This window comes from Schistocerca serialis, chromosome 4, assembly GCF_023864345.2.
Source record: "Schistocerca serialis cubense isolate TAMUIC-IGC-003099 chromosome 4, iqSchSeri2.2, whole genome shotgun sequence".
In the NCBI taxonomy this organism is placed as follows: domain Eukaryota; kingdom Metazoa; phylum Arthropoda; class Insecta; order Orthoptera; family Acrididae; genus Schistocerca; species Schistocerca serialis.
This window is the reverse complement of record NC_064641.1, coordinates 661,353,812-661,368,118: the sequence shown is the minus strand read 5'-3', so window position 1 is coordinate 661,368,118 and position 14,307 is coordinate 661,353,812. Positions and strand designations below refer to the sequence as shown.

The 14,307-nt window shown below is 38.7% G+C and overlaps 1 protein-coding gene across 2 annotated transcripts in view; it reads left to right on the top strand.

The window, feature by feature from the left end:
- Nucleotides 1-14,035, top strand: part of LOC126474148 (sialin-like) — a 98,690-nt gene extending 84,655 nt beyond the window's left edge. For both annotated transcript variants that reach the window (XM_050101603.1, XM_050101602.1), the window contains exons 9-10: nt 7,749-7,869; nt 13,076-14,035. In XM_050101603.1, coding sequence (XP_049957560.1) covers nt 7,749-7,869; nt 13,076-13,197 — 243 coding nt within the window. In that variant the 3' untranslated portion in view covers nt 13,198-14,035. The remainder of the gene's footprint in view (nt 1-7,748; nt 7,870-13,075) is intronic.
- The last annotated feature ends 272 nt before the right edge of the window (nt 14,036-14,307 follow it).

The window sequence follows — 14,307 nt, the reverse complement described above, 5'->3', positions numbered from 1 at the left end:
TACTGACACACATATGGACTTCATAGCAGAAGGTGTTCGGTATGCTGTGCTACAATTTCTTCTTGACGTGATCTTTTAGCGAGATGACGCACGATACCATTTTGCGAACGTTGTGAGGGATTTTATGTAACATGAGTTCTCAGATAGCTGCACACGGAGAGGTAGTCCATTGATTTCTTGGTCCCGTAGAAGCCTAGACATTACGCCACTTGATTTTTTTTTCCTTGGGGGTTTAACAATAATGAAGTGTATCAAATACCATTTCGTGATTTAGCAGCTCGGCGTCATCGCATTCGTGCAGCTATCGCAGATGTTACACTTGGAGAGAAGTGGAACACAGATTAGATATCTGTTGGGCCACTTACGTTGTGAGTATCGAGGTGTATTAGACGTATAAAAAAGTTTTGAGTTACCATACTTGTAGAAGCAAACAGCCAATAAATATCTCAATTACATCTCAATTTGTTACATTTTATATAACAATATGTCGAACCCGGACATCCTGTATTTACTAAAAAGGCTTAAGCTGGTTATCTAAATTTTTAACATGATCGTCCAATACTCTTTCCACTTTGTCACTGAATATTGTCTGGTAAAACTCATTATTTCTTCAAACAGGGTCCACAGCCACCTATTTGCTTTCTCATAAGCCTTACGTCTGTCACCTAACGACCCCTTGTAACTGAATACTTCTGACTCGCTTTCCTGATTGTCATTGCAAGAAGTTTGACTTCTTCTACGGCCACCTTCATGTTATTTTTATATCATTTATAACCTGCCTGGATCTATTGCCCAGATAGGGTAATCAGTTATATGAATGCGTGGTTTCTGTTCTTTTAGGCAATGGATCCGCTTTCTTCAGTGCGGATGCACAAGTATGTCCGACCTCGTGTGGGAATCTCAGAGTAGAGGTAATGGAGAAAATGGACAGGGACAGCGGATAGGTGGTGCTCGATGGGAGTGTGGATCAGCCGTGAGGCGTGCCGAGGTAGTCCGCGCAGATGCGATAACGCTGTGTCCCGGATGGCGCAGTGCTTGACGCACCTGTCAAGTAAGCAGGAGATCCCGGTTTCGAAACCTGTTCCGTCCTACACATTTTCACTCGTCGCCGCCGATTCCGCGTAATGTCCCAATGCAGCTACATCAGTGACGCCCTCCCTTTCCTTTCCTTTCCTTTCCTTTCCTTTCCTTTCCTTTCCTTTCCTTTCCCTTTCCCCTGTCCACCTTCAATTTACATGCAGTAGACATTAATATTGGGAGTGTATTCTGTTCGAAACACAGACATAATTTTTTTTAATAGTTGGCCAAGTACAAGCAGGACTAGCGCACTGCGGGTTCTGTACAAACTTAATTGTGTGAGTAGATGGTTCATCCATGTCGGGAATCAAGAATCTTTGAGATTTTTAGCTTTTATCTATACCGTTACTGGCAAGATATCAGTCCTGGGAATATCAAGACCGTAACAAATTTTCTACAGTAGTTTCTGAGACTAGCTCACACATACAAAAAGAAGTGAACAGCTGACTTCAGTTTATATACGTAGAGAGAGAGAGCAGATTTAATATTTTTTATTTACTGAAAAAGACTAGAACTGTAGGCAGAGAGAGAATTCCCCCAGTAGACAAAATTGCAGAGTGACAGTTTGTAACACATACATCTTACACTCTAAATACCCAGGATGTAGCATTCAGTCATATGATCTGCTGGTCATAGCTTCTAAATTTGATAGTACTTGTAATCCAATTGTAAACTCCTAGCTCAATTACACTATGTTGTGTGTGCTGCATCGTGGATACCCCATCTTCAAAGAGAGAATACAAGTGTGCATTCATCAATGCAATAAAAAGAAATCTACTGTGTATAATAGTTTGCATTAGATCCCTGCCTGTCAAATACAACTTAGTCACATGCAGTAAGTGCTTTGAAAACCTTGCTGAGGTGTAGATGGAGCCTACAATGTTTTCCCCGTTCTTTTTATAAGAATAATAGTAATAATAATAATAATAATAATAATAATAATAATAATATGACACTTATGGATAATAAATGTATCATACTCAAAGCTGTTACAAGATTCCATTGAAACACTCATTTTAACGCCGAGCATTTCCAATTTGTAGCAAGATCAAATTTGTTTGTTTGTTAAAATAATAATAATAATAATAATAATAATAAAAACCCGTGGAGGCCCAGGAAAAGAATAGGCCTTCGGTATGTTCTGCTAGTCTTTAGCCAGAAATTTGCTATTTTATCTTTTCCAGGGGCTATCCAGTTGTGCGTAGAATTAATTGCTCGGGTGACTTCATGTTGCAAAATTATCACTTCAGGCATTTGTGGTATCATTTTGTATGTGTCTGTTTCTGCTTGTATCCACCGTGCATGTCTCTTATGTTGTACCGGGTTTGACCACATGTTGCTCCAGAAGTGTTCCATGTCTGTTATGTTTGGTGGGTTATCTATTTTAATGTGTGTGTTATCTATTGTCTGGTAAAATCTCTTTTGGTTCGTGTTGAATGTTTGGTTTTGTTTCCATCTATTTTCACTTTTTTTGTATCTTCTAAGTCGCTTGGCCAACGCTTGTAATTTCCGCTTCTTTTCATCTAATTGCTCTATCGCTTCTTGTTGTGAGATTTTACCTAATCTTTTTCGTTTTTTGTCTGATATTTCATTTCTTATAAATTGTGTTAGCTGTCCGATGTCTTTTCTCAGTTTTTCTATTCTGATCTGTAGCCTGCATTGCCATGCTGGTTTTGTGGGTTTCTTCTGTGTTCTGATCTCTGCCTATTGTGTATATTTAGTGTAGTGAGTGCTCCTACATAAACCAGTAGTTGTAACTCTTCCATAGTTGTATTTTCATTTATTTTGTTGTGTATGATTGTGTTGATAGTTGTTATTGTTGTTTCGACTTGTGGGTTATTTGGTGGTCTATGCAAGAAAGGTCTAATGTCTGTATTTGTGTCTTTGTATTCTATATACGTTATCTGAAATTTTTCTTCTATATCTAACATGTGTGTCACTTCATGTTCTATTTGTGCTTGTTCTGGTGGCCATCTTAAGATGTCATTTTCCTCTGATTGTTTAACTGATGTGTGGTGTTCTTTGTTTGTTTGCTCTTGGATGTTTGCTGTATAGATGCAGAGGTGACATATCAAGCTAAACCTAAACAAAGGTCACTACACTACGCATTCATTGATTACCAAAAAGCTTTTGATAGTGTACCCCACTCATGGTTACTACAAATATTGGAAATATACAAAGTAGATCCTAAATTGATACAGTTCCTAAACATAGTAATGAAAAACTGGAAAACCACACTTAATATCCAAACAAATTCAAATATTATCACATCACAGCCAATACAGATTAAGCGTGGAATATACCAAGGAGACTCATTAAGTCCATTCTGGTTCTGCCTTGCTCTGAACCCACTATCCAGCATGCTAAATAATACAAATTATGGATACAATATTACTGGAACATACCCACACAAAATCACACATTTGCTATACATGGATGATCTAAAACTACTGGCAGCAACAAAACAACAACTCAATCAATTACTAAAGATAACAGAAGTATTCAGCAATGATATAAATATGGCTTTTGGAACAGACAAATGTAAGAAAAATAGCATAGTCAAGGGAAAAAACACTAAACAAGAAGACATATTGGATAACCACAGCGACTGCATAGAAGCGATGGAAAAAACAGATGCCTATAAATATCTAGGATACAGACAAAAAATAGGAATAGATAATACAAATATTAAAGAAGAACTAAAAGAAAAATATAGACAAAGACTAACAAAAATACTGAAAACAGAATTGACAGCAAGAAACAAGACAAAAGCTATAAATACTTATGCTATACCAATATTGACCTACTCATTTGGAGTAGTGAAATGGAGTACCACAGACCTAGAAGCACTCAATACACTTACACGATCACAATGCCACAAATATAGAATACGTCACATACATTCAGCAACAGAAAGATTCACATTAAGCAGAAAGGAAGGAGGAAGGGGATTTATCGACATAAAAAACCTACATTATGGACAGGTAGACAATTCAAGAAAATTATTTCTAGAACGAGCAGAAACTAGCAAAATACACAAAGCAATCACTCATATAAATACATCGGCTACACCACTGCAATTTCATAACCACTTCTATAACCCTTTGGATCACATAACATCAACAGATACGTAGAAAGTAAATTGGAAAAAGAAAACACTACATGGCAAGCACCTGTATCATCTAACACAGCCACACATCGATCAAGATGCATCCAACACATGACTAAGAAAAGGCAATATATACAGTGAGACGGAAGGATTCATAATTGCAATACAGGATCAAACAATAAACACCAGATATTACAGCAAACATATTATTAAAGATCCCAATACCACAACAGATAAATGCAGACTTTGCAAACAACAAATAGAAACAGTAGACCACATCACAAGCGGATGTACAATACTAGCAAATACAGAATACCCCAGAAGACATGACAATGTAGCAAAAATAATACATCAAAAGCTTGCCATACAACATAAACTTATAAAACAACACGTTCCCACATACAAGTATGCACCACAAGATGTACTGGAGAATGATGAATACAAATTATACTGGAACAGAACCATTATAACAGATAAAAAAACACCACATAACAAACCTGACATCATACTCACCAATAAAAAGAAGAAATTAACACAACTAATCGAAATATCTATACCCAATACAACAAATATACAAAAGAAAACAGGAGAAAAAATTGAAAAATACATCCAACTGGCTGAGGAAGTCAAGGACATGTGGCATCAGGATAAAGTTGACATTATACCAATTATATTATCAACTACAGGAGTCATACCACACCATATCCACCAGTACATCAACGCAATACAGCTACATCCAAGCTTTTATATACAACTACAGAAATCTGTAATTGTTGATACATGTTCAATTACCCAAAAGTACCTAAATGCAATGTAACATATACTGTACAGTTAAAAGGAAGTCACACTTGATCAAGGTCCGCGTCACTTTCCATTTTTGACCAGACATAACGTCTGAGAGAAGAAAGAATAATAATAATAATACCTGATGGCGAATATTAAACCATAAGGTGCAGACAGACACTCACTGGCTGCCAGACTGAGAGCACTATCAGATGAAAACTTCCCTAACGTTCGACAAAGTCTGCAACACGCTGCAAATGTGTACCTCTTTGAGGAATATCCAAAAAACCAACTTTTCTACTATGTCATTCATGTCGAAAGAATAATGTAAATTACTATGTATATAGCAGAACCGAAAAAATGGCTAAAATTATGATAAATCACTTAAAAATAGGCAAAACGCTGAACAATAGAGGAAGCCCAACATCTGTATCGCCCTTTCGGCATACTATATGCACACTGCATACCACTTATTAATGGATGATACAAACTGAATGTTTTGCGATCAGCACCCTGCTCTTTGTGTGTGTATGTGTATGTGTGTGTGTGTGTGTGTGTGTGTGTGTGTGTGTGTGCGCATGCTCGTGCATGTATGTGTGTGTGTGTGTGTGTGTGTGTGTGTGTGTGTGTGTGTGTGTTTGCTTCTCTTATGTGCACATACGTTTTTGAATACTGGGAGGTTGCCATGCTGTTGGTAGGACAACACACTCATTTCAACACAAACTATGGCGTCATACACTTGTTAATAGTGTAAGGATGAAGTAGATTTGGCATACAGCAAGAGTTTATTTACTTAGCTATCGAGTTGTGGTAGGTTATTTGTATTTATATGCCTTCTGAATCTTTTTTGTTCTACCTGAGAGCACTGGTTGAAGGCATTCTATGTGCTAGTGGAACACAGCATCTGATTCTACCGTTACGCAGACCTCGTATTAATGTCCAGATACTTCTGACCATGTATAGTCCACGTAGTTTGCATATCACTAAGATGAAAGTAGGTTGTCAAATAAGTTTTGTTCTAATTTCTCTGGTGCACAGAGTGACGACAGACATGCTGAATGTTGTGTAACCTTATGTGGCTGGCTGGTGGGCACGCTATGGTGTGGGATGGTGTGGGAAGAGGGGGGGGGGGTAGACAGCGAGCTGCCTATGTGGAAGACATGTGTGTATGGTAGCTCAGAACTGAGTCAGCATCCACTGTGGACACATTGTGCACCACATGTGACCCATGCTGGGCAGCCCCAGTCATTGGCCAGTGTGATCTGGACTCTAGTTGGCGTGATAAAATCTTTGTACCATTTTTACCCCAGAGTGAGCTACAGTGTAAGTGGTTATCCCATAGTAAATGACTCACTGAACGGTGCATACTGCCTCCCACATTCCTTTCTAAGTGATGATATCTCCTGATGTATTGCATTTGTGTATGTATGTGTGTGTTTAGGAAAGTCTGCGTGTGTGTGTGTGTGTGTGTGTGTGTGTGTGTGTGTGTGTGTGTGTGTGTGTGTGTGTGTGTCTGGTGTGACTGTAGATCCTAATTGCCAAGTGTTATTTACAAGTACACAGTACATGAACTCCTCCTCTTAGTAAATGTCAGAGTGTGTAGGCTTTTTTTTTAACAAGTCTAAGTTTCAGATTAGTATATATATATATATATATATATATATATATATATATATATATATATATATATATTTCCAAGACTGTAGCATGATTTCAATTGATTAAGCATCTTTATTGTTTAAATAATGCACTGTGATACTTGTCAATCATGAATGCCTAGTCCTTCCCAGACACATAGGTGAGTGATGGTGATGGTCACACCATTTTACCTGCCATGCCAATTTGCCAATTTTATGGCCTATCCTGCGAATTTGCCACTTTTACTGCCTGTCCTACCATCACCTTACCAATTTTACGGCCTGTCTCTCCAATATGCCGCTTTTAGTGCCTATGCAACCAACTTCCTGGCAATTTTATGGCATACCCTTCCGACTTTAACAATCTGTCCTATCAGTTTCCAGATTTGGTGTCAAATTAATTATGGACCTCTCACTATATAGCGTAGATATTGAATGATGAGAAACTGCCTGAGAGCAGTATAGCCCTGCTTGTATTCGCCAAGAGCACGATGACATCGATGAGCAATTGGGCGAGAGAAAAATGGGGAGTTGTGGGGAGGGATAGATGGAGGGAATAGGAGAAGTAGGGGTAGGGGAGGGGTGGGACTGGGGAGTGTGGGAAAGAGAGGAGGGGAATTGGTGGGGAGGGGACGGGTTGACTTTGGATGTAACTTGTGCAATTGCATCAGCTGTAATCTGACACCGGAAATGATGCCTTAACTGATCGAGAATCTACTCATTGTGTCCCGAATTTCCTTATTCAATCTATAACACAATACCTTCATGATCACCGTTTGACCTAGTTATCACCTCCATAAAACACTCAAGTTACAAAGCTGTCCCTTCACAAAGGGTTTCATAATGTAGTTGTGATATGTTTTCTGGTACAAGCTTTTCAGCTGGATGCCATTTGGGTTCTTGTATGTCCATATTTCCGATGTGATTGTGATTAATGCATTTAGAACATAATGTTGTGTTAATATGAAGTCTGTAACTTCTATTTTACTAATTTATGAATGTGCCAGAATGATGTAAAACCAGCTAAAACCTAGAGCCTGACAGATATTCATATATTGGCATTACTTGAGATCCTTAGATACCATCTTGAGACGGCATGCATCAAATAGAAAATAAGTATAGCCTTCTTTTTGTAACTACAGCAAACACGAGCAGCTTGGAATGCTGTCTTCTACCTGTCGGCTGGGGTGGCCACTGTGTCATACTTAATCTATGCTGTGTTCACCACGACTGAAGAGCAGCCGTGGAATGTGCCACCATCAGGTAAGTGCTGAAAAGTAAAGAGTTAATTATATTTAATTTAATTTACTTATTTATTTAACTTAGTCATATTAGATCTTTCAGAGCCTCTATTACATTGGATCAGATTTTAATATATACAATACTTTTTACAGCACATTTCCTTAAAGAATTATAATGATCTTAATATGATACATGATAATGAAGTTATAACAATAGAATTAAAAACTGATTGACACATGATCTAATGTACCTCTTGCATATAAGATAACAGTACTTATCCAATAAACATGCAGTTACTTAAAGAATCGAACTCCCATGTAGGAAACAGCTTAAAATCACTGATTAATTTACAAATGAGGTAATGTGTTAAATATTTGATGTTAATTATGTAAACAAGAAAAAGTTTAGGAAGGTTTGAAATTATGCTTAGAGTTTGAAAGTCGCTAAATTCTCTCATTATGAAACACTGGATGAATATAGTGTTGGTATTTTTCGCTCCATTCTAAGCAAAGCAGGTTTTTCACGCATCTCGATGTTTATGACGTAAAATATTCTGAAAAATGTGTCGTACAATGATATAATTTCACAGTAACATACAGCGGTATATGTGGATACCGTCTGAAAACTGTGCTGCGAATAGAATCGATAGCAAAGAAATAATAAATTAGAACTTCATGTCAAATGCTGAAGATTTAGTGCATGAATTGCGAAAGTGTATAAGGAGCAGTCAAATGGAAGTGAGACAGACGGAAGAAAATAAGGAAAGCGTTTATTAGTTCAAAAGTTATCACCATAACTGGTAATGCATTTATTCCACTGCAAGACAGGACGGTCGGTACCTTCGCGGAAAAATGATTGTAGTTGCCTACGGAATGCACTTACCACACTGTGAGACAAGACAGTCAACGCCTTCATGGAGAAATGTTTGTGGTTTCCTACAGAATCATGATTATACGCCGGCGTACACCTCTTCATCCGAAGTATATCGACGGCCACGAATGTCTGTCTTCTGGGATCCAAAAGTGTGCCAATGTTATGTCGCCAACGTTGTTTCGACTACGCTGCAGAAGTTTCACTGGGAAGCCCTTACACGTCCTCCATATAGTCCCTATCTCTCCTCACGCTAGTCCATATTTTTGGATCACTGAAAAAAGTCATTCGTCTATTTGCTTCGGACAAAGAGGTCGACGCCATAGTACAATCATTGTTCCGCAGACAACCGCAAACATTTTTTCATGAGGGCATGTCTCATAGTGGTATAAGTGCATTAACAGGTATGGTATCACTTTTAAAACAGCAAACAGCTTTCTTCGCTATTTTTCCATTTGTCTAGTATTCATTTAACTTTCCCTTATGATATAAACATCTTTCCTTTCATCGTTTTGGGAGGTTGCGGCAAAAATAAAAAGTTTCGTAAAGATTTGGAATTATGTGTAAAGCTTGTTGGAAGTCGTTAAACGCTTTCAGTGTCAAATACTGGTATTTGCGCGCCATCAGTTACACTGCCTCAAGAAACACAGTTTCAACGACAATGCTTGTCTTATTGTTATAACTTTTAACTCAAGATTATACCTCTTAATGATCGGATTATGACAGCATTTTAAATTTGGCCAATAATTACGAGAAACATTGAAAACAAATATTTTGTTGACACCGCAAACCGTTACATAGTCTATCTGCTACTGATATCGGGTTCCTGGTTAGTACTTAGTAATACAGGTAAGAACGAATAGAATTAATATTAGTTTGGTACATAAGTTCGTAGTGTTTTTTTTGTTCTGCATGTTGGAATTCCTGTTGCTATGGGTTTATTTATCAATTGTCATCTTTTATTTGTTGTTCACTGTTGCTGTTTTAGTTTACGTACTGTAATTTTGTCATTGGGAGATAGTGAGTGCAGCTGTGGACGCTACAAAACGGAATGCCAGGCGGAGAAATCGGAACATTTCCGACATATTGTTCTGTTTGAGATCAGTAGAGGAGTGATAGCAGTGGAGGTAGCCAGAAACATTACCGCCGTGTATGAGGATAATGACATTGGACAGAACACAACAAAAAAATGGTTTTCTCGCTTTAAGGAAGATGTTTTTCATATTAGTGACTCTCCACGTTCAGGAAGATATTTGGGGTTTCATGAAAATCGTTAAAACGCATTTATGCATCCACATCACCGTACTCGAAAACAGGCAAATATGATTAAGCGCGATCATTCGACCATCGAGTGACTTGCAGCCAAGGGGGCGGGTTCAAAAATCTGTTGTGTGGATACCGTATTCTCTAAGCCAAAACCACAAAAATCGGCTGGTGGCCACATGTACATCCCTGCTTGCTCGTCATCAATTGGCTCGTGAACAACACCGATAATTCGTATCCTGTATCGTTACCGGTGACGAGAAATGATGTCTTTATGCTGACATAAGGAAAAGAAAGGAACGGTTAAGCCTAAACCAATCACAAACTCCCCGTATAAAGAGCTGCTCTCATCCACAAAAGATAATGTTATGCGTCCGGTGGAACAGCGACAGTACGCTGTATTACGAATTGCTTGCCGGGGTGGCCCGAGCGGTTCTAAGAGCTACAGTATGGAGCCGCGCGACCGCTACGGTCGCAGGTTCGAATCCTGCCTCGGGCATAGATGTGTGTGATGTCCTGAGGTTAGTTAGGTTTAAGTAGTTCTAAGTTCTAGGGGACTGATGACCACAGTTGTTAAGTCCCATAGTGCTCAGAGCCATTTGAACCATTTTGAACGAATTGCTTCCCCGATGTGTAACCATCACTGCTGACATTTATTGTCAACAACTGAGACGCCCTGAAGACGCAGTCCAGGATCAACGACCAGGAAGACTGCGTTAAGTGATGCTACTCCACGGTAACGCCCTCTCGCATTCTGCCATACAGACAAAAAAAAAAAAAAAAAGCTATACAGGAGTTGAATTGGGAAGTCATCCTGCATCCACCTTCTCTTTTCCGCTCTCTATCGAACAACCTTCAAGAAATTTTCTTTCCGGATGAAAATGTGCTCCGAACATGGCTCGACAAGTTCTTCGCCTCAAAACAAGTTTTCTACAGTCGTGTAATCGAAAAGTTACCCTAGCGTTAGCAGACTGTTGTAAATAGGGAAGGAGAATATATTACTGATAATTAAAGTCTCTTTATAGGTATCTGTTGTGTTCATGAATAAACGCTACGAACTTAAGCAGCAACCCCTTACTAGCGATAATACTCCTAGTGCTAGTAATAACAACAGTGACAGTAGATGATCGTATTTATGTGTGTACGAAGATGATAGTTTTTAATATAGTGAGACTTGAAGGAAAAAAAATGTCAGATAGACCTCACCCGCTAGGAACTTCGGGAAATGAAGACGTTCTGGTGACAAAGAAGGATACAAAGTTGTGATGAGATAATGCAGTGATTTTCAAACTTTTTAGGTCCACGGCTCCCTTGATTTAAACATAACCACCCACAGTTCTTTTCGCATATAACACTCCACTGGAATTGTGAGGTAAATAGACCTACGTTCCGAAAAAAATGAATAACATTATTTATTGCTTTATGAACAGTTGACACACCAATTTCAACCAATTTTTGATGTTAGTGCATCTTATTCTTGCAGTAAAATCACTGGCAAAGATAAGCTTCATTCTTCATCACCAATTCTTAAAATCTCGGTAGAAAATTGTAAATTGCGGATTCCATCTTTTTATCTACATTCGTTTATGATCTGTCTTTCGTGTTGGTGATTGACAACACTGAAAATCCTACCTCGCGCAAGTAGGATGTTGAAAAATTTACTAAAATGGGTTGGGCCATGTTACCCACCTGCGGATACTCTTGCTTCACAAAGCTCTAAAACTGAAGCAGTGTTGGGGAAACGAACTTCGATTTGATAGTAAATAATCAATTCACTATTTTTATAAAACCACGCGACGCCCCCTTCTGCAAGACTGTGACGCCCCTGGGAGCCGTGACGCAAAGTCGAAACCCCTGAAGTAGGGGATTCATATAGAGGAATGGCAGTCATTATTGTTGTTTTACTGCACGGGGTAGCCGTGCGGTCTCAGGAGCATTATCACGGTTCGCGCGGCTTCCCCTGTCGAGGGTCGAGTCCTCCCTCGGGCATGGGAATGTGTGTTGTCCTTAGCGTAAGTTAGTTTAAGTTAGACTAAGTAGCGTGTAAGCCTAGGTACCGATGACCTCAGTAGTTTGGTCCCGTAGGAACTTACCACAAATTCCCAAAAATTGTTGTTTTAGTAGATATGTCATTAGCTCTCATTTGAAACTGGAGACATCATTCAATTCTCTGGTGTAGTGAGGGATATCATTCCAGAGGCAGGTTCCTGCTACTGAAAAGGATGTAGAGAAGGGGACGGGGGGTTGGAGGTTGAACAGAAAGAATTTTAGTCTGATGGGAACGTTTCTGCATTGGTTTCCAGACTTAACGATCGGAGAAAGATATGAGGCAGAATACATGTTCATAATACGATAAAAAGAAACAGAGTTTGTGCAAATTTCTTATGAGATAAAAGAGTAAATACAGAAATGCTCTGCAGTGAACTTCTGTCGTTTTCAGTTCAACCATGTAGGACATACATTTCAAACTTCTGGAACGTTCTCCGTGTTTACATTTTCCTGAACGTGGCTTATCACGTACAAGAATGAGACTCTCTTTGAAAGAACAAACTGTTTTTGCCATAAACGACACTAATGTTTAGGGCTTCCTAAAATGCCTTTGCTCCACTACTCAACTAAAATAAAGAATACTCAGAAGTGATCTTACTTTCCACTCGGCACTGCCTTTTGTTATCTACAAGTAAGATACATCAAAATCAGGATAATATTTCCTATCTTAACGACAAAAGTATCGAAGGTCAAATGAAAAACGCAAATATGTCCTAGAAATGCTTGTGATGGAAAATACTACATCACACCAAAAATATTATACGAACTATGTAGAAGCTCGAGTCTCAACGAATTTCAACAGACGAGTACACCAGAAGGACATATCAATAATTCCCATTTTTCCTCTATCCATATGTTATCTAATATTTTCGTTGACTTTTCTTGCCAGGAGTAGCTGTCATGATATCAACATAATATTATCGAACTCGATCACAGCAGTAAATTGTATTTCAAATGAATACTTGCCAAAATTAGCAACAAATGTGTAGTGAAACTTGATACAGAGTTTCATAATGTTTTAATCCTTTGTCTCTCTTTGTTTCAGAAAGAGCACGCAAAGCGAATACCAGTGAGGGAATCGAGAACACCGCATTTGATGAAGGAGTGATGCAAGCGGTTGACGAAGAAGTAATACAGAGAGGTCATCGGAGAACTGTTATACCGTAGGGTCCGTTCCTTGGACACTGAGTCTCTAAGAGAGACACGCACGCATATAAGGCACTTATATTCTATTTTCGTAAATTAAGGAGATCGTCAATGCCACCAACCGTTTGACATCCCCTGCAAAGGCTTTACCCATTTAGGTCTGTTTTCAGTATCCACACCTATAGCTCCTCCGCAGACCAAAAGTGTGCTTGAGCTTACCACTTCCGTTTCAACTCTCTCCTATACCAACTGCGGATGGAGAGCAAGAAGAGCGACTATGATAAGAGCTCGAATTTCTGAGTGACAGTCATTTCTCGGGGAAGTAATACTTGTACGTTGGAATTTTAGCAGTGAACCTCCCCGTAAAGCACAATGCCCATCTTGTAGTATCTGCAACTCAAGTCGCATGAGTACGCTTGTTACGCTATTGCCCTACATAAACAAACCTGTGGTGAAACGGAATTCTCATCTTCTTTGAATATTCTCCGTCTTCTTTATTAATTCCATATGTTAAGAGAGCGACTGACGAGTGTTCTGTAAGTTACCCCTCTCTTGGGAAAATTACATTCCGTAAGGAATCTTCTAATAAATCGGTCTGGCATGTGCTTCCCCTACAACTAATTTTATCTCGCCTCCCTCAGTTATTCCAAGATTTTTTAAGTTGTCGGGTGTTTATAGTGGTTCGTCGCTAACAGTGTAATCAGACTAACACCACAGGTCAACGAAAAGTGTTTTTTTATTACTTTCTGTCAGGTAATAGTTTCACGTCACTATTTTCGGGCACTGAATCTGTGTCTGACTTTTTTTTTTTGTATCATGTAAATGTATGTGACACTGTGAGTTTGTAATAAACTATAAAATTAGCATAATAATTTGGAAAAAAGTTGAAGTTTCCACCGTGAACAAAGGCTTTTGTTGAAGTATAAACATTAAAATACTTCTTCGATATCTATACAGGGTGAGTCACCTAACGTTACCGCTGGATATATTTCGTAAACCACATCAAATACTGACGAACCGATTCCTCAGACCAAACGTGAGGAGAGGGGCTAGTGTAATTGTTTAATACAAACCATACAAAAATGCTCGGAAGTATGTTTTTTAACACAAACCTACGTTTCTTTAAATGGA